The 21,174-nt window shown below is 28.1% G+C and overlaps 5 protein-coding genes and 1 long non-coding RNA gene across 7 annotated transcripts; 3 read left to right on the forward strand and 3 right to left on the reverse strand.

Annotated features, from left to right (window-relative positions):
- The first annotated feature begins 295 nt into the window (after nucleotides 1-295).
- Nucleotides 296-3,359, forward strand: LOC123274366 (transmembrane protein 135-like). Its single transcript, XM_044741966.1, has 8 exons — nucleotides 296-691; nucleotides 755-1,050; nucleotides 1,462-1,592; nucleotides 1,654-1,780; nucleotides 1,856-2,425; nucleotides 2,494-2,634; nucleotides 2,702-2,868; nucleotides 2,935-3,359. The coding sequence occupies exons 2-8, from the start codon at nucleotides 901-903 to the stop codon at nucleotides 3,047-3,049; spliced, it is 1,401 nt and encodes a 466-aa protein (XP_044597901.1). The 5' UTR covers nucleotides 296-691; nucleotides 755-900; the 3' UTR covers nucleotides 3,050-3,359.
- A 396-nt stretch (nucleotides 3,360-3,755) lies between these two features.
- Nucleotides 3,756-5,950, reverse strand: LOC123274365 (ribosomal biogenesis protein LAS1L). The gene is made up of 3 exons (XM_044741965.1): nucleotides 5,801-5,950; nucleotides 5,636-5,728; nucleotides 3,756-5,559 (listed from the first exon to the last, which is right to left on the reverse strand). Exons 1-3 carry the CDS (start codon nucleotides 5,851-5,853, stop codon nucleotides 3,771-3,773), a joined length of 1,935 nt encoding a protein of 644 aa, XP_044597900.1. The 5' UTR covers nucleotides 5,854-5,950; the 3' UTR covers nucleotides 3,756-3,770.
- On the forward strand, nucleotides 5,921-7,156 carry LOC123274367 (haloacid dehalogenase-like hydrolase domain-containing protein 2). The gene is made up of 4 exons (XM_044741967.1): nucleotides 5,921-6,144; nucleotides 6,244-6,543; nucleotides 6,612-6,822; nucleotides 6,893-7,156. The coding sequence occupies exons 1-4, from the start codon at nucleotides 6,050-6,052 to the stop codon at nucleotides 7,058-7,060; spliced, it is 774 nt and encodes a 257-aa protein (XP_044597902.1). The 5' UTR covers nucleotides 5,921-6,049; the 3' UTR covers nucleotides 7,061-7,156.
- A 665-nt stretch (nucleotides 7,157-7,821) lies between these two features.
- On the reverse strand, nucleotides 7,822-12,511 carry LOC123274356 (WD repeat-containing protein 48). Its single transcript, XM_044741955.1, has 7 exons — nucleotides 11,684-12,511; nucleotides 11,326-11,542; nucleotides 11,042-11,254; nucleotides 9,908-10,973; nucleotides 9,625-9,816; nucleotides 9,296-9,542; nucleotides 7,822-9,210 (listed from the first exon to the last, which is right to left on the reverse strand). Exons 1-7 carry the CDS (start codon nucleotides 11,729-11,731, stop codon nucleotides 9,148-9,150), a joined length of 2,046 nt encoding a protein of 681 aa, XP_044597890.1. The 5' UTR covers nucleotides 11,732-12,511; the 3' UTR covers nucleotides 7,822-9,147.
- Nucleotides 12,512-12,720: 209 nt separating this feature from the next.
- LOC123274361 (ras-related C3 botulinum toxin substrate 1) lies at nucleotides 12,721-16,116 on the forward strand. The gene is made up of 4 exons (XM_044741961.1): nucleotides 12,721-12,972; nucleotides 13,314-13,439; nucleotides 13,843-14,179; nucleotides 14,293-16,116. The coding sequence occupies exons 2-4, from the start codon at nucleotides 13,324-13,326 to the stop codon at nucleotides 14,425-14,427; spliced, it is 588 nt and encodes a 195-aa protein (XP_044597896.1). The 5' UTR covers nucleotides 12,721-12,972; nucleotides 13,314-13,323; the 3' UTR covers nucleotides 14,428-16,116.
- A 1,302-nt stretch (nucleotides 16,117-17,418) lies between these two features.
- On the reverse strand, nucleotides 17,419-20,991 carry LOC123274363. Of its 2 annotated transcripts, XR_006511497.1 has the most exons (7): nucleotides 20,856-20,991; nucleotides 19,970-20,471; nucleotides 19,578-19,717; nucleotides 18,605-19,507; nucleotides 18,159-18,532; nucleotides 17,870-18,003; nucleotides 17,419-17,637 (listed from the first exon to the last, which is right to left on the reverse strand). It is a non-coding gene; the product is annotated as an uncharacterized LOC123274363 (long non-coding RNA). The 2 variants fall into 2 exon arrangements; XR_006511498.1 differs by lacking the exon at nucleotides 19,970-20,471 and having other exon boundaries at nucleotides 20,856-20,938.
- Nucleotides 20,992-21,174: the final 183 nt, after the last annotated feature.

The following is a 21,174-nucleotide window of genomic DNA, read 5'->3' on the forward strand; positions in this document are numbered from 1 at the left end:
AAATAAAAATTAATAAGGTCATTAATCATAATATGTTGATATTGAACAGATGTATATTTTAATTAACTAAACATTAAGCAGTAATTTTAATTCTAATGTTAAAAATTTAAAAGATTCAATAAATTCAATTAATAAATATTTATGGACGTCTAATTTTTTAATGAGTTTGATTAACGATTTTTTGTTTAAAAATTAAGTATAAGAAATGTTATTAATGTGTGAAAGAATTCAATATTTCGCGCCATTTAGATCTACGCATAGGTAGAGGAGGTATTTAAAAATGGACTACAACTTCATAGTTGTTTTATTTGGTTTTTTTGGATCAGTTGTTTGATTCATGCGCGACAATAAACCATATGTGTATGTATACATACAATCGGTGATCGAATAAAAAGGTAATCTAAGCTCACGTGGATTTTTATAAATTGTCAGTGTGAATTTAAAAAAATTTAATAATTGTTATGATAAAAAAAAAGAAAGAAATTGAATGGGATTGATGTATAGATTATTGGATTATTTATTTAATAATAATAAACGATGAACTGAAACAAGGCCATATTACACTGTTCAATACATATTATATCAAAAACCAGTTTATTATTCACTCTGAATTCATTGCGTAATGTTCAAAAGACAGATAACAACATTAAAATTATCATACGTAGGATGAAACTCACAGGAAGCGGTCAAAGTACGAAAAAGATTATTACTTTTTTGCACGGTACTCAGTTTTCATTTTTTAATTCTTATACAGGTGCAATTGATTGGTTTTGTAATTATTAATTAAAATAACTGCTCAATAACGAATGAATTAACATTCCATGTCATGATATTACGTTTTTAAATCATTCAAGAAATATATTTAATACTTTGTGAGAGTTGATACAGTAATTATCGAAGATGCCTTCCAGACTGAGTAAATTTGCTATTAACACAAATGGTTGTAAAGATTTTACACATCCTTGGACGGATTCATGTATGTCAGCACAAGTTGGACTTGGGCTTCATGCACTCCAAGAATCCCTTAAAATATATTCAACTGTTTACTTGGTATGTTACTTTTTTACTATAAAATTAAATTTTCTGAAACTTGTTTTTTATTTTATTTTATGATACTGAAATCAGCAGACGTTTAAAAATTTTTTTCATTAATTAAATTAGAATTATAAAAATATTTTTAAAAAATTGCACTTATAGTTTTTCAAATCTTCTACATGTAAAATTTTTATTTATATTTTTTTAAACAAGTTTTTTAATAAGAAAAATCCTAAAAATTGTCAGATTCCTGCTACTTTCTTTTTCATTTTATTTTCTTTATTTTTTTGTCAATGTCAAAATTGATTTATCAACTATCTGAAATCAATATCAAATTTATAATTTTTACATAATAAGAAAAAATTTACATGCAATATAAAGTATCTAATATTTTAAAATATTAATATTATTCAAATTCAATTATAGGGAGCATTATTAATGAGAGGAAAAGTACCTTCAAAAAAAGATGTATTAAAAGCGATACTTGGTATTTTACAATCAACTGCATTTTTATCTTGGAGCGCTTATACATATCCAATATTTATCTGTACTTTCAGGTACATTACTATATATTTTATTAAACATATATATTATTTAACTTAATGATTAATTTTACAGAAAGCTATTAGGAAATTTCAATATTATAACAGTATCTTTTCTTCCATCCTTTCTTTCGAGTCTAGCTGCGATAGTTATTGAAAGGCCGTCAAGAAGAACACTTTTGTGTTTGTATGTCGCCAATATCGTATGTATCCGTTAATAAGACGTAACAAAAATAACTAAATAATTAACGGTGTCTTAAGTAGTTTTTTTGTAATAGGCAACAGAGACAGCTTTTCGGATGGCTGAATGGCGAGGCATTGTTAAGCCAATACCGTACGGAAATGTTTATATATTTGCAGCTAGTATGGCCACGCTGATATATTTTTATCGGAGCAAAAGTTTAAAGACAGATTCGATATTTAAATTACTACGAATTGTTGTTAGTCCTTATGATGATCCTGAATATGCAAAGCACCGAGTTTTGATATCTGAGCCATCAACTAGCAAAAATATAAATAGTCAAATGAAAAATTCAGTTGATAGAAGTAAAAAAAAGTCTTCTTACAATTTTATACAAAAATCAATACGAGCTTATCAGAATTTTATAAACTGGATTAAAAATACTGCTAGACACAATTCGTGTCCCCATCCCTACAGTTGTTTGCATTTTATTCTAGGAGGTAGTTTTAAAATGTTTAGTTTTGGATTATCTATTCAACTAGGATTGAATTTGATATTTAAGTTTAGAAAATTTATAACAAAGCCTAGTTTGTTAAAAGAAGAGTTTCTTAAGAAAAGTACTTTTAATTTGGCACTATTTGTTGGAGGATTTTCTGGAATTTATCGGGTAATTTTTTTTAACTAACATAATAATTAAAAAAGTGTATGAAATTAATTTATTTATTTTTCCAACAGTTAGTATCATGTTTATTGAGAAATTTAAGTAATAAAAATTCGAAATTTCACGCTATACCTGCAAGTTTATTAGCAAGTGTATCATTTGCGATGTATCCTAGTAATACAATAGCGTTGTACGTTATGTGGAAATCTTTGCAGGTATGTAAAAATATACTGTAGCACTTTTTATTTTTGCGTTCATTACTTATTATATTTTTAATTTCAGCTTCTGTGGAACAGCGGAGTCGAAGATGGAATATTACCAGAAGTAAAGTGGTTTAATATTTTCTTCTATTGCTTCTGTACAGCTATACTTTTTCACGTGGCAATTATTGAACCACAAAATTTACGTGGATCTTATTGGAAATTTTTGTGCTCTATATCTGGCGGAAGGTAGCAATATAAATTATTTATTTTTGTTTTAAAACTCAACTAATTAAAATAAATTCATTGTTATAGAGTGGCTGCGATGTCACGTACACCTCTCGATCAATTTGGATTGGAAACTTCTAAACATCTCCAAGAAGTCATGAAAAAAACTAATACCACAGATTACTTTCCATACTCATACTAGGATATACATTATTTAAATTTAATCTAGTATTGTTTTTTTGAATTAATTAATAATATCTATCATCATGAAAAGCGTTAAGTGATCTCGTAAAAAAATACAGAAGAAAAAAAATTAAAACATTATTGGTGTTCACCGGGTAATTATAATTAAAAACAATTTGATAGCCTCAACAATATATTAGGGTATAAATTTTTATAGTAAATATATGAGGGTCCAACTCAATCTTATATTTGAAGATTGAAACCAAAGAATTGAAGTCAAGATATAAATATTAGGAAATGCATTTTAAAATTGAAAAATTTGTTCACTACAAAAAAATTGTTATGATATTTAAAAAATAGAACTTACCTTATATACATACTAATGTTCACAACGAATAACCGTCCAATCTACGTTAAATAAATTAATGAATAAAATAATTATATTCATTAAATTAAAATGTTTTTTAAACTTATAGACGAAAATATAATAAAAATATCTATTAATAAAAATATTAAATTTAATTTGTGGTGCGTATAGAACAATATTGTGATAGTTAATATTTTTTATACCATTAGCTAATCTTTAGTAAAAACGTATTACAGTATTTAGTTTAGAAATATTTCTTGGGTGCAATTATTAGTTTATAATTATTAAAATAAAAACAAATATATATTATAAATGTTTAAAAATTTTGTATTAAATTATTAAAATATTTTTTTATTTTTTATTTAAAAAAAATTTAATTATTATTTTTTGTTTTTACAATTTCAATAGCTTTATTTATCATATCATCTGCGTCATTATTCTTACGTTTACGTTTCACTCGTTGTTTCTTCTTTAGTAAAACTGTATCCCAATCAATCTGACTGCATGACATTATCGTTTTACTGTCAATTATTCCAGGAATAATATCAGACTCTCTTGAAGGATAGAGTAATTTTGGAGTAACATCTTTAGATTCAATTCTTTCTAAATTGTCAATTTGCCATGGTAGAATACCAAAATCACTGCTTTTCCAATTATACTTATCTGAAGCTAATTCCCAATTTGTATTACGAATTTTCATGTCAGCTAAATCTATCTTCTCACAAGTTACATTATTTTTACTGCTGTGGCCAATATGGTTAAATTCATTCCCAGTAATTTTCTTAACATCTTCAATCGTGTAAATTTTATTAAAATTATGCTGAGAATTTCTATCATTGTCAATATTATTTTTATCAACGTCAGTATTGGTATGAATACGAATTACAGATAGTAATTGAGTCTTTTTCTCAGCATCAATACGTGGTTCAACCAAGTCTAAAATTGGTTCAATAAATTTAATAGTAAATTCATTGGCATTAATTACCAAATCAGAAGCAAAATTAATATTGATAAACATCGGTGGAATATCAGACATAAAGTTCAACCACAAAGCATGCTCCAATTCTGGATGTGACTTATTGAGTTCTTCTTTTAATTTCATTTCCAACAATTTTGGATTAACTTTTTTATTATTCTTCAACATGGAATGCTCAAATATTTGTATCTTATCTTGAGCTATTTTTATTTTAATCAATCCTTGAGCAATAGCATTGATCCACAACGCTGCACACAATCTCCTATGGTTATCAACTGATGAATTTGTAAAGTCAATTAATTTCAATGTCAAAGCTTCAAGCATTTTTCTTTCATGTAGCATAGCAATAAAGGGTTGCCAAAGTTTTATCATCACCTCTGGTAAACATGAATAGTCAGTAGTTTCGGTGGATTCAGATTTGCTAATAAGCAAGTTAAGAAAATCAGACGTTGGTAAAAAAGCCTCATTTTTGAATAAAATATTCAACACGACTTGTGTTTTGTCATATGAAGTTTTATAACGGCTGAGAATTGTGAAAATATCAGTCAATAAATATAAACGTGCTATGGATAAAGGATAATCGCTATCACTATTATCTTTTTTCTCATTTAAATTATTCCGTGATTTTTTGGAGTAATTTTTTAAATCATTCAATGTATCTCGAAGATGTTCATCAGGCAAATCCGACACCGAATGATAATCTACTGCCATATAGAGACCGACTGCAATCCACAACTCAATAAGATCAACAAGTACTCGAGCTTCTGCTGTTTCTTCACTGTCAGGAATCTCAAAATCTCTGGAACATTGCTGGTCAATACTTTTTTTCCCTTGAGCTGTCCAGTATTCATCGTGAACCCAACTTAATAACACGTTAGCTGCTGTCCTCAGTAACTCTATTGACGCAAGCTCATGACCGTGAGCAGCATTATGTCGTAAATGAACAATCCACTTGGGAATGTTTAATTGTCTTGCAATTTTAAACAACGAAGTGTGTCTTGTATTGCCAATATTAGCAATGTGATTTAAAAATTTCATTATTGTCGTCGAGTACAACAAACACAAGTCATTTTCATAAGACAGTGGCAATTCTCCATTGTTTATTTTGGGACTCCAATCTCTGTCTCGAAGACACACTTGCATTAATGACAGCGTGCAATCTACTCCTACGGGCAGCTTTGGCATTCTAACATATTAAATAATTTTTTATTACTATATGTTTATTATTATTTTATTTAATTTTAATTCTTAAAATAACTTACCGAGCTTTCCATACAAGTAAGGTCTCATAACCTTTTGTCTGTGCCTGGGTATCGTTCGAGTAAATTTGTTTGTAAACTTGATGCCATTCCGCACTAAAATTATAAAATACAGTAATTAAAAAATTTTTATAATTACATTTTTATTAAAATATTTTTTTAACTTACAGAGAAAACCATGGTACAAGTTTTAAATTTTCATTTTTAGCTAAAAGAGCCATAGTACACGTGTTTACAATAAATGACAACCACCACAACTAAACTTTCTATTTATCTTTCTCTCTCTCTCTCTTTTACTCTACAGTTAAAATTCACCGGAAGTTATATATTTTCGCACTCCATTACTATTGTTGTCATCTGTAAGTTTATAAAAATTCTCAGCGACAGTATATATTTTTTTGAATTGAAATAATTATCATGGCTAATAAAATTAAAGCGGTATTTATAGATTTAAGTGGTACAATCCACATTGACAATAACATTATTCCCGGTGCTATTGAAGCGTTAAAAAAGTAAGTTAATAACATAATAAAAAAAACTTCAGCTATTATTTTTATGTTTCAAAATACGCATGAACGGATATTTATATTTAATTTAAATTTTATTTAAAGGTTGAGAAGTACTAATGCAAAAATTAAGTTTGTTACAAATACAACAAAAGAATCAAAATCATCTTTACATAATCGTTTAATTAATCTGGGTTTTGATATAAAGAAAGATGAAATATTCAGCTCCCTCGCTGCTGCAAGAGAACTTGTTATTGCCAAAAGACTAAACCCATTTTTAATAATTGACCTAGCGGCAATGGAAGATTTTGAAGATTTAATTAAAACTAATGAAGAATTTAATGCCGTAGTGGTTGGACTAGCGCCGGATAAATTTAACTATGAAAAATTAAACGAAGCTTTTCGGTAAATTTTTATTCTTAAGTACTTATAAAAAAATATTAGAATTTATTGATAATTTAATGATATTATAGACTATTAATGAAAGGAGCTTCTTTAATTGCAATTCATGAGGGCCGCTATTATAAACGCCCAGATGGTTTAGCTCTTGGGCCTGGTGGATTTATTAAGCTGCTTGAATACTCAGCTAATGTCAAAGCAGAAGTAGTTGGCAAACCGACAGAAAAATTTTTCACAACTGCTTTAGATGGAATTAGTCCAAGCGAAGCAGTAATGATTGGTGATGTTAGTTGATTTTATTTTCTACCAGTTTAATATCATGTTAGATTCTATAATCAAATAAAAAATTCTTTAGGATGTCAGAGATGACGTAGGTGGAGCACAAGCTGTTGGAATTCGAGGTATCCTTGTAAAAACTGGAAAATATCGTCCTGACGATGAAAAATTAATAACACCACCACCAACAAAAGTTGTTTCATCGTTTGTTCAAGCTGTCGACGAAATTATGAATAATATGAGTTAGAAGACTATTTAAGATCAATTTAATGTAATTATAACTATCTAAGTCAAGTATTGAAGATATTTACTTAATAAATTAAATATTTTATTTAAATGTTAATAGGTCGAACATTATTTTACAATAATAGGTCATTTTACGATAGTGTTATTACATACTTATTTTAATTATTACTTACATATAGACTGACAACTGACTTTAAACTTGTCAATCAAATTCAATGATTATTGATCATAAGAATAATTTGCTTCAACGAATTAATCGGTTTTTTTTACTAAGTACTTGGGAATTAAATAATAATGAATATGTATGAATTTGATGTTTAAAATGAATTAATTTTTTTATAGTTCAAGTTGAATAGAAAAGTAATTTAATTTTACCCACATTAATTTATTAAAATAATAATTCATTTTTATTAAAACACTTATATTTTACGTATGCATTATTAATTTATTTATTAATGATTGCTTAGTTATTTTATAGTTGACAAAAAATATAATTACTGTATTACTATACTAATGCCTTTAGTTTTTTTTTTATCTAGTTTATTATAGTTATTAAAAAAATTTTTGGCACCTTCCTAATAAGTTTTATTAAAGCCGAAATGATAAATTTTATACATACGCAAATAATATAAAGAGTATAAGAAACTATAGCATGTAAAAAGAATTTAGGAATTAATTGTTTTATTTTAATTTATAACAAAGCTGGTATTTTATATTTTTTTTTTAATTTATTAGAGTAGAAAAAAATAATAAAATGAAAAAATAAGATAGAATATTTAAAATTTATTTATACAGCTTTGAAATAGTTTTATATCTATAATAACTGCACACATTTCTAACAATTAAATAATTGTCATACGGTTGGTATTTACTTATTTATACATTTTGATTTATTAATGAAGTTTTAAGTTAATCCCTTGTACTGGGGTTATAAATAAAAATGATTTTGATCGATAATAATCCAATAATCGTTAAGTGAATACATGACAACGCATTATTATATGAGTGGATTACAAGACGACAGATATATTTGAAGGGATTTTTACTTTTTATGTATATACATTTTCATTTATTTGTAATTATAATTAATATTAGATGGATGAACATGATGTATAAAGTTAGTGTAATTAATATTTAAATAGTACACCAAAATATTTAATTAACGGCAAATCGATATTCCTACTTAAAGCAATTTTTTTTTTATAACAAAGTCATTACCATTAAAATAAGATTTTAGGCCAAGTGTAAGTTGATAATAAATTACACTTAAGAATATCAAAATTAATTTATATATTATCGCATATTTTTTTACCTAAGGAAAAATTATTTTTCGAAAAGTAACCAAGTAATATAGAATAAAATTAATAAGAGGAATAAGTTTAACATAAGTGCATAAGATTAGACAACAACCAAAATTATTTTCAACTAAATTTTAAAATCAAGAGTTATAAAGAAATTCAATAAATATACATATACAATCAATTGATGTATCTACAAATTAAAACTCTTGATTATTTTTATGAACAGTATGCTGTCGTGACATATTTACTGATGTCCTCTTTACATAGGAAGACAAAGAATGAACTAATTAAAATAAAAATAGTTATCATCGACGTACGAATGATTTTTTTATAGGTATGAAATGAGTCGGTAAAACATCTTTATTTATAAATATATACGATGAAATTTGGCGATGGGAATATTATTACTATGCCATAATCAAATATCATTTCTAATATTCATACATTTACACTAAATGCATTTTTTATTTTATTATTCTCTTATCTTTTATCTTGTAGCCTCATCAAAACATTCATGAAAAATAAATCAATACTCTGTGAATTAAACCCGTTTCACCGACTCTTGTTACTTTTCATTTTATTAATTATATGTTATAATTCAATCCACATTTTACAATCATTCTTAATGGTGTTTTTTTTTTTTTTTTTTTTTTTGGCAACGTAGCATTGAGGCGCAATAAAATTGAATTTTTATCAATAACAGTTTTTCGTGAGGACGATTTTATTTAGCCGCGGCACAAAACCAGGCACATTTGAGAGGTCCATTACTTGTTAATCGAAACCCTAACTATTTAACAGGTCGATAGTAAAGTGTCAAATCCGCTGAGTTCTTCCAAATAAAGTGTTTTACCTAAAATAATTTTTATTTTATAACATTAGTAACAATAACTTTAAAATAATAATAAATTAATATTTAATCAATTAATAATTCTTACTGTTCTTAAATCCATTGAAGGGTCTAATACTTGATCATTACAAAGAAGTTCAACTTTTTCCTCAGCTAGAGATGAATTATCAGCATTTGAGTCCGTATTAGCACGATCACCTGCTGGTGACCCACTTGACACTGTATTTCCACCACCAGCTACTGATCCCGAGTCACTTCCAGCACCCAAAACTTTGTCATATACATGCTCGATAACTTTACGAACTTGAATAAAATCATTAGCAATCAATCGATCTCTGAAAATTAAAACAATCGAGTAAGCATTATAATTATTTAATTTGTGATGATTATAATAATAATAAAAAAATAAAAGCATACTTTTTAAAATTTTTAAAACCTGATGATGGGTGTGGCGATAAATGGAATGGAATTTTTATAAATTTCGGTAGATTTTTATCAACAACAATATCCACAACCCACGAAGGTACTGTTTCGTTTAAAAGAGCTCGTTCAGTTTCACCAGCTGCGTCTCGTACTAAAAGTCTGTATAGCGTTTTTCCACCAACTTCACTATAAAAATAAATTAAACAAACGATTAAAAAAAACTTTTAATAATTAATTAAATTACATTATTAATAAAACAATAATCATCTATATTTACCTGAATATAACTGGTGTGTGACCAGGTACTGGGAAATAAAGATTTCCATCTCTGACATGTGCTTGACCACTTCCATCATTACTATTACCTTCATTTTCATCGTCAGCATGCATTGGTTTCCACCACTGTTCAAGCAACGCTTGCAATAATAAATTACCGTAGTTAACTTTTTGATCAACATTATCATTATCAGTAATCCCAGTATCTCTTGCGGAAACCCATGCCGAGAAGCAGTCGTTTTCATCTTGTCCTAGATGAATAGTCAGCATACCAGTTTTAAGATCTACATTAAACCAACTTGGAATATAAACCATTTTATTTCTTTTTTTAACTTCTTGATCGAAATCAACGCGTCCAAGATCTTCTACTTTACAGGCTTTAAGTACATCATAAAGCGCGATATTTTCTTCAGTGTCTTTAGTAAGAACGTAACGTCTATCATTTAAAATAACGTGATGCCTGATTGCTGGACCACCGAATATTTTTTGAGCAGGCTCTGTATGTTTAGGTACCATTCCACTATTACCACTACCCGCTGTTTCAACACTATAATCACCACATTGCCAATCTCTTTGATTGATACACCAATTATTAATTGTCGATTCACTAGTAGCTACCCAAATACTCGATTGATCTGGTGTCATTGCCATTTTTAATATCGGCGCACTCTCATTACAAATCACAGTATATCTTTCTGGATTCCTTAATTCTGTCATAATAACCCTTTTATCACGTCCACCCGATATTACATGACTAAATGTGTCTGTTGCCAAAAGCGCCCAAACACCCTCAGTGTGTACTCTGAATGTTTGTATACACAATTGTTGAGCAAGGGACCATAATTTTATCGTACCGTCAGAACTTGCTGATAAACACTGAGTGCCATCACGATTTAATACTAATGCTTTAATATTATCCGCGTGACCACGTAATTTCATTAATTTATTACAAGTTCTTGGATCCCATACTCGCAATACTTTTTCAGTACTGCCACTGACTATTACTGTACCTGGAGGATTCATCGCCAAACTGTAAATTGAGTCCTTATTGCCAGCTAAAGATGATGCTGTAGAAAAATAATTTTTTGTTTATATACCAATGTTCGCAATTTAATAATTATAAAAAAATACATACTTGTTACTGTATTATTACTCGCTGTTAAAGCTGTCAGTGTATTAACATCCCATAAGAAAATTTGTCTATCTAGTCCAGCACTCGCCACTTGTTCTCTGTCTTTGGCATACGCAAGTGCCTTTACATAATCTTTATGAGTTCTCAATGTTGACATGCAAAAACCTTTGTGAGCATTCCAAACTTTTACTGTAGTGTCTGAGCTTGCCGAAATTACTAAAACATAAGACATTATATTAAAATTTATATTAATATTGATGTCAATAGGAACATAAAAATATAATTACAATTTTTTCCTCCACAGCATAATACAATATCATTAACCCAGTCCGTATGATGTTCCATCGACTGAATAAAAGGTTCGTTCATGTTTTTACAGTTCCATATCCTAATAATACTATCTCTACCGGCAGAATAAAGCCTGTGTAGTGCTGGGTCATATTGAAGAGAATTAACACCCGCTCTGTGTTTTTTTTCTACCTCATCACGAATAACCATTGACACCTGAAAATAAAAAATTAGTTATCATTATTATCAATGTAATAGAGTTACTTGTATGAAACTATGATAGAGTAATAATATAAATATATTTATTCGTTTGATATAAATGCAAACATGAAAATAAAATACATAAATGATAAATACCTGAACTTTTTTCCGAGCATTTTGCCCACCTGTCTTGTGAGCAGCCATTGTCCTGAAGTACACTTATTGCTTAAAATGCATATATCACTATCAGTGAACACTGACAACTAAAAAATGCAATGCAAGGTAAGGCTATACAATGTGTTTTTTAATTTTTAACATAACGAAGTTGCGTCCAAGTCTCATGGCAGCTCAGCAAATACAAATGACTATCAACTATTGTACTTTGATTTTTTTCCTTATTTTCTCCGGCAATTTATCTTTGTAAAGTGTCGTACTGCTAATGACAATCTCTCCACTAGTGTTTCACTTTTTTTTTCTCAATGCTTTTATTTTTGCAGATGTGTATCGGATTTGCAACAAAAAGCCGAAACTATCCAGCCTAAATGACGGTACCGTGTGTAGTAGTTGTACTATCAAATTTATCCGTGATAAGATCTACGACTGCGCTCGCTCACACACCAAGTCATTCACATTATTTATTTTACTACTCCAAATTTATTTTATAATCCCAAAATAATTATCTTATGTACCATGAGATCATCAAAGTACAAGAACATACATACAAACACATGTAGGTACTGGTATTATTAGTAATTTATTTTATCCGGCGCTATTGTTTGATCAGAATTTTTATTAATATTGGTTGTTTTCAGTTTGTTAGTGCACTTAGAAAGCTAAATCGCACACACTAACAACTAACAATGATAACAGTGGGAGATTTTTATATGTAGTTCCTTTTATTTACTGTTCCATATTATGAGGTATTTTATTATTACCTATAGTAAGATTTTTTTGTTTAAAGTATGTACATTCAACACTATGAATATTGCTCTGACGCTGATGTGTGGTGGCAACAATTGGTGACTATCCACCACCACAAAAAGGAACGATAACGACAGCGGCGGCGGCAAAGGGGGAAAAAGGAAATGCTTGATTGTCGAGAAACATCTGTCATGAAGTGGGGCTACGTTCATTTCGTTCTTGAAAACTGTGATCAAACCATCATGGCGATGGGACTGAACTAACTTGCTTGAATTTTTTTTTATATAAATTTTTAATTAAAAATAACATTAAATAAATCATCGCCAATGCGCAAACATTTAGATTCTATTCGATAACATAATTATTGATAACGTTACAATCCAACGATTACTATTTAAATATTATTTATTATCAGTGTACTTGGAAGCAATTGTTCTATTTATTGGGTGTAAATTATTGGAGTACTGTATAGGCTATATTCCAACGTCGCGGTTGAGTGTTGTACAATTTTCTCTAACCTAAATGTAAGTGGGCTTAATTAATTCGTTTATTGGAGTGATTCATTTTTTCACCAACTGTTTCGACATTTCTTAAAATTTTTCCAACAATTTAAATGCTATTTTTTATTAAATTATTCAAATTAAAATAATCCCGGTATATAAATACTTTGACGTTAAATTTATGAGCTTTTTTTTTATAAATAATTTATTTTTTATTTTTAAATATCATTGTCAATTGAAAACTGGTTTTTAAACTATTGTTTAATCGGTTTTAATGTAAATAATTAAAAGGCAATATTTTTAAATATATGAATGATAAATAGATTTAATTAAATCATTATTGATTCTATTTTTATTCATTTTAGAAAGAGTACTATGAGTTCAGGTAGGCCGATCAAGTGTGTCGTGGTTGGAGATGGGACAGTTGGAAAAACCTGTATGTTGATATCTTATACAACAGATAGTTTTCCTGGTGAATATGTGCCTACTGTGTAAGTAACAATCATTGGCCATTTACAATATCAATAATTATCTTTAGTTTTTTATCTACATTAAAAAAAAAAAATAATGCTAATAACTGTAAGTACAACTTTGATATAAATAGATATAGTAAACTTCTTTTTGTGTCTCATAATTCTTCTTAAGAACAGTAAACTAGGGTGGCTAATAATAGTTCTACAGACTAAGAACATCTTACTACTCACAGGAAATTGTTTTTTTCAATATCCCTTTTTTATTTTTTTTAATAAATAGTAATTTTGTTACAGTATTACTGACACTTGAATCCTATTCATTCTAATATAATAATTTATATTAAAGTAGACTCAGATTGTATAAGTATATTAAAAATTTACGATAATATTTTTATCATAATGTATTGTTTAATTGTTTCAGATTTGATAATTACTCAGCACCAATGGTAGTCGATGGAATTCCTATCAGCTTAGGTCTGTGGGATACTGCTGGACAAGAAGATTACGATAGATTAAGACCATTGTCATATCCACAAACAGACGTATTTTTAATTTGTTTCTCGGTAACAAGTCCATCGTCATTTGAAAATGTTACTAGCAAGTGGTATCCGGAAATAAAGCACCACTGTCCTGATGCACCTATGATCCTTGTTGGTACAAAGATTGATTTACGTGATGACCGTGAAACGTTGACTTTACTTGCTGAACAAGGATTAAGTGCCATCAAGCGTGAACAAGGACAAAAATTAGCTAATAAGGTAGAAAATTAATTCTTACTGTTATTGTAAGCTTATTACATCACTAAATATAACCATATATATATATATATATATATATATATATATATATATCATCAATGTATAATGTTTAGATACGAGCAGTCAAGTACATGGAGTGTTCAGCGTTGACGCAAAGGGGTTTAAAACAAGTTTTTGATGAAGCAATACGTGCCGTACTGCGACCTGAACCTCAAAAACGTCGTCAGAGAAGATGTACCCTACTGTAAGGTACACAAGGAGTAAGCACACAAAAAACAAGTTAGCATATTTTATATCAAAAAGAGAACGATGGTATTAAAAATTTTCAATTATTTGATCGATATTAGAAACAACAAAGAATAATTATACAATTTTTTTAAGAGCTTAACGCATTATTTAATTTGAATTAAATTCGGCAGCTATTTCTAATTGATTCATCTTAGTTTAATAAACAGTTGATAATTCAATATTATTAATATTTTATAAAAATGATATTAATATACGATTTTAAATCGTTCAGGTATATATCTTATTAATTTAGTTTAGGCATTAAAGCACATAGAACTGGATAAAAGTTTATTATAGTCAATTTTTTACTATACTTTACACAATGATATTCAGAATCTCGCGTTATTTATTTAATGAACTATTAAATATGAGTTTCGTATACAACGAAACTAATATATTAAATATATTTATACGACGCTTGAAATCGATTGATAGTTCACTAGAATTTGTTTGATATGTTACTTTTTTTTCAATGCGACCATAAGTTGAAGTTTTTTATATATACAGACGACGAACTCAAATCTTATCCTTATTACTAGGTGCCATAACAATGAAGAAAAAAAAATCAAACATTAAATGTCTTGAATTGGTATTCAACGATATTATTTATTACTTACATATAAAGTGAATTGAAAGAGAAAATTCTACTTAGAACATTGATTTTGTATAAAAAAAAAAACACAAAAAGAAAAAAAAAGACTGTATTTGGATGAGCATAACTGCCATGTAATGTATATTAGAAAATCATACAAATCAAATGACTACTACAACGTAAATAATTCTTGTCAATAAGATATCTTGACACTTCTCAAACCATTTAAAATTTTATATTATTAATTATTACTTAAGCACCATAAAAAAATACCTCGAACAATTTGAGATTACGACTATTATAAATAACTAACTTTATAGATATTAATTTCAAAATATTATGTCTTGAGACAATCTCTCGTTGGGTTTTGCATCTAAGATTTAACTAAAACAACGATTAAATTCTAAATTATAAGTAAATTATTTGTATTTTTTCAACAGTACTAATAATTTACGTTTAGATACAACGATTTGGAGAACATTTTCGTTTAATAGTTAATCTTATTTAATAATCTTTCAATGGTCTTTGTTAGAACCCGAGCTCAGACATTATATTATTGTTACAAAAAAACATAAAAATGAAAAAAAGAAAAAACAATAACTTAAATACAAAGTGTATTGACGAAGAAAGCTCGAGATAGTTTTTCAGGTACCTTATAATTAATAGTAATCTAATACACCTGTAATGCGGACATACTATTTTTTATATTTAAAACAAAAAAATAGAAGTAAATCAAGTGAAAAAACTTATAGAAGCAAACATTAAAAAGACTACTGTGTCCTAAATGTTTGTCTTGATCAAATATGAAATAAAATCTAAAATGCTGCTTATGTATAAACATAAAATCAAATTAAAAATCGAAAATTTCATTATAAAGATGAAAAAAAGAGTTAAAAAAAATTAAATAACAAAAATAATATTATAAAGACAACTCATTAAGGCACAATGATGCTTTCTAAATGTATATAATGTAGCATAGAAAATGTGTATACTGAATTCCAATATGTTTAATCAATATTTCATCGGCTGTTACTAATGTTTCAATTGAAAAATAACATTTCAGAAAATTAATTACTACCAACTTTTAAATTATAACAAAAAAAAACATGCTATTGGAATTTTGGCTTTTGAAGCCACTTACATAATTTTTTCTCTTTAAATTATAATTAATTTTAATTCCCATATTGATAGTAAGCAATGAGTTAGTTATTCAAAGTGTGGATATCTCTTTTATACCAGTGTCTATTAAATAGCATTTGAACATTAATTGATAGATAATATCAGCCATTAAAAATCGAATTTTGGTGCTCTTCCCAAAACCTTTAGAATTATATGAAATAGTGCCGAAGAGATATAAATCTAAAATAAATAAATTAGATCAAATAGTTATAAAAATAGAGATTTATCGAGTCATCTATTTAAAATTTCTCATAAGCCATATATGACTGATTAAAATCAAGCTATTGACACACATCACTTAACACTTAATTGTGTATCATCATTATTATTTTTTTTATAAGTAAAAGTAGTGCATTTATTCACAGATGTTAATTTGTATTTTACAAGTATAGAATAAGATATATATATAAATGTAAAATTAACTTTGATTTTTAATTGAATTATTAGCAGTCATCGGGTTTTTAATTTTAATTCAGAGTTTTATAAAATTTTGAAGTATAATTTGTAATTATAACAAAAAATGAATTATAAATTAATAATTAATATTAGTAGTTATTGCTGCCATAAGAATCGAAATTTAATACGGGTCATTGGAGTAGCCATGAACAATTTGTGTGTAAAAATAGAGAACAAAAACAACAACAGCAAAAAAATGTATTCTGAATTTTAAAAACAAAAACGCTGTAAACCAAAGCTTACTCGTTATTACACGTTATTTTTATTATTTGTATTATTGTAATGTTATAAGTAATACCCCAGTATAAAAGTGAATTGTGATTCATTCTAGTCACGATAGTCACTGCTCCTCATTTTTGTTTTTATTTCTTATTATTTTTCTTTTTTTTTTTTAAATTATTATTTAAATTTTGAGTTTATTCATTTTGAAATTTTATTTGAATTAAATGGCTGCATTTTCATAATCTGTGACCATTCTGATGATACTGACTCAAAAATAAACATACACGTACTGCGAAAAAATATGTATTATTATCAATATAAATATATTATTGATGATAATATGGCGGCACAAACAAAACAAAAAAATGTTTACCTAGTGTTGTATAAATTTTAGACAGTCGTTTAATGGTCAGTTTCTTTTTTTGTATATTATTAAGACTTTGTAATACTTTATTATAATGTAATACAATTATCATTGTGTATTTTATATATAATTCAGGCAATATTCAAGCGCTCTTTTTTATAATAAATAATTTTTTTTTATAACGAATTTTAGTATAAATATTGAATGTGAAACTCTGTTGTGCATTAAAGAGACAATGGTTATATTACTGAAAGCGCTATCACGCTTAATACTTGTATTTAATATATATATAAAAAAGAAAATTGTCAGAGGCCTCAGAGTTGATTTGAGTTGTCATATTTTCCTAGCAAATAAAATCTAAACAGAAAAAATGATTTATTATTTTTAATTACCAGTTAACTAGCGATAATTTCAACTTCCTAATTATACATTATTTGGATTTTTATGACCTTAAAAAAAAAATTGTCACACATTCTTAATTAATTTTTATACCTTACATTTTATTTATAAATCCTTGAATTATTACATACATATTTTTCATTATTTATTTATTCATATTATTTTTTTACTTTGTCACTAGAATACTTACTTGGCGGCATCCCACGGCCACTAGCTGCTATCGAGCGATATACCTATGTAATCTTAAAGATAATTGACCTTGACAACATCAAACCACGTGTTTATAATATATTTTTGTTTATCTCATTCATTGGTACGATGACACTAAAAAAAATAAAAATCTTAAACCGTACAATAGTGATGATAAAAAAATATATTTTGGCTTTCAAGCGCGGCGATAAAAACAAAAAATAAAAAGCTGTCATTTATTATGTAAATAATTAGCAACAATTTATAAATAATGATTATAAAAATATTACGTAATTCAACAAGTTGGTAACACTGTATACCTCTTGATGGATTCTTTTTTATGCCATCGCCGACAAGGATGACTGCTCAGCAGTAAGATTGAGGGTCTTTTCATGATCCATGATTTGCTATTGTTTCAAGAGCTGGAAAAGATAATGGCAACAACTATTATCTTTTTCTTTAAATGCGGCTTTTTTATTTTGACAATTACTCGACCTTTTTTTTTCATCTGTTGAAGTCGCTCCGGTAATTAGCGTTTGCCTAGCTATATTACAAAGTAGTTCTTCCATTTATCGACTTATTACTCCAAATCATTCTTCGTTACATAATATATAATTATTAAAATAATCCTTTTTCAATAGAAAATCAACAACAAAGCCATACCCTAAAAAAGTAAAAAATTTTGTTATTTTAGAAAGATTTAATTAATAATCACATTCATTAATAACATACTTACCATATTGATTTTTTACTTTCTACAATAATTACAGTAAAATAATCAATTTCGCTTAAATGTACATTTATTAAAATTATCTTTACATATCATACAGTAGAAATTTTCTTCTACCATTTTGTATGCCTGTGTATATATAGATCTACATACGTAAACGGACACTTATGTATATATAAATTACGAAACAGCATAAAAATTAGAGTCAATGGCTGATAGTAATATTTGATGAGTAAAATAAATATATTTCCGTGGCTTTAATACAGCGGAAGTAGAATTAAAAGACTCAGATTATAAAAGTATTAAATTTAACAGCCATTTATTGTAACATTTTCTTTTTTTTTTTTCCTTTTCTAGTAAGTATAAGTATAAACCTCGAGGATGACAATTAAAAGCATAAATATCATTTGAAGCATCGTATTACAAGAGGAAAAGCATGTCTTTTACACGGACATTAGCGTTACTCATAAAGAGCAGACTTGGACGCACGCGTCAACTCTATATAACTACAAGGTCTTCGGATCTATTGACTGTGTCCTAGATTGACATACAGACGTAGAGGCGTTAGTCTTTATTAGGAATAACATCTCAAGACTTATTGGAAATATTTATATACTCATCAACTGTATACATATGTAGATATATTTATAAAATTAATAATTATGAGTTTTATTCGTATGTATGGAGTACACCATGCCAAGGAATAAAAAAACATATTTACTCTTACTCAACAACTATGTAAACCCCTGTGGCTGTTGGTTTTAATTTTTTACGATTACTCATATCTTAATCTGCCGGAAGTACAAACATAAAATATCACCTCTGACTTGTTGCAAAATAAAACCATTAACTAGATCGAATTTCTAATTATTAGAGTCGTTCATTTATTTTCTTCAAATATTATTTTACCTGAAAAATATAGAGCATATTTATATTATATGTAAGAATAATACAGCACAAGAAAGCAGTTGATGCGCACATGCAAGAAGTAACGGAGTAGGAGAGCTCGACCCCAGAGCAGAGCAGTAGTAGCTTCAAAATCAATACGAATCTCTTTGAAAATCATCAAGTGAAGTTAGAAGCCTAGTCTCTTGCAGATGAAACTGAATCACCAGACATCTGAAAATTTTTTTAATTTTTATTACAAATTTATTATAAAAAAAAAAATATATTTTTAAAAAATTTGCTCTTGTTATTTTTTTTTATTTCTAGACCTAGAATTTAAATAAAAATTTTTTCACAATAATTTAAATAAAAATTAACTCCTAAAAATTGAAAGAATTTATTTTCAGTATCATTCTTGCAGATCTAAAGAGAAAGGAGCTGTTCTGCAATTATTTGCAGTTACTATTACCAAAGAAGACAATTTACCTCAATACGAAGAATATAAACAACAAAAAGAGGTTACAAAACCTAGACATCATCGACAGGAACAAAAGTTTGGTTTTCCGTTAGGAGGGGTACACTCAAGGAAGTGTCGAAGTGTGCAGCGGCAAAGTAGCAGCTCGGCTTGGAGAGGGATGTATGCTACGTTTGCGACTTCGAAGTAGGGGAAGTGGTTCACGGATTTTGTGACAGTGCGGAAAGACGGGAGGTAGAACCTAGAGGTCAGAATCAGAATTGGAATTGCAGATGGCGCTTAACTCCGCTACATCGACATCATGGGGCCACCAATCGAGTCATATCATCCGGTCGGAGGGAGAGGCTGTTTTCTGTTTCCTCTACCTCTGTCTTGGCCTCTTGCCTCCTGGTTGACCGGATATTATATCTGTTGTTATTTTTTTCATTTTTAAATCTTCTCTGCTTCAATCTACTTTATTCCATTAGTCATCACCATCATCATCGGTGCTTCGCATGCTCTGCGCTCTTATCTCTATATTTTGGAGTATATTATTTCAATTATTTTACTTCAGTATTTTGCTTTTAATTAAAACAGTTAACGCTTATCTTATTTCTGCACTTTATCAGCAGTGCAGGTAAATATCTTAAGCACACTTACAAGATACTAAAAATAGCGGACATTCGACAATTTTAGTATTTATGAAAAAAAAATCAATTTTAATAGGTAAGAAATAAATGTAAAATTTTTTCTTTACAATCTCTCAAATTTTCACGCAATATTACAATTATTATTATTTTTTTTTAATAAATAATTTTTAGGGTATATTATTAGTGCGCAGACCAAGTTACAAAAAATATTTGGATACAGAAATATTATAAGATAAAAAGAAAACTGAAGAGAAAATCTTGGACATACATCGTCATCGTCATCGTCATCGTGGAGGAGACTTCTTCGTCGCCCCCAAATAGTACACCGCCTGTAGTGGTTCAGAATTACTCCGCTTGCTTCGCTGTATCCACCACCATCGCCACACACCACTCTCTATTCCGATATTATACAAGAGGAGGTGACTGTGCGCCCGTAGCCGTAGCCCGTTCGTCTTTAATACTTTATACTTATACTTATATACCAATATCAACTCTGAACGCTGGTTCTCTACTCTACTCTACTCGTGCAGTTGTCGCAATAGCTGGTTGTATATTACTGCTGCTGCTGCTGCTGCTGCTGCTGCTAC

The sequence above is a fragment of the Cotesia glomerata genome, unplaced genomic scaffold (assembly GCF_020080835.1).
Source record: "Cotesia glomerata isolate CgM1 unplaced genomic scaffold, MPM_Cglom_v2.3 scaffold_31, whole genome shotgun sequence".
Lineage (NCBI taxonomy): Eukaryota > Metazoa > Arthropoda > Insecta > Hymenoptera > Braconidae > Cotesia > Cotesia glomerata.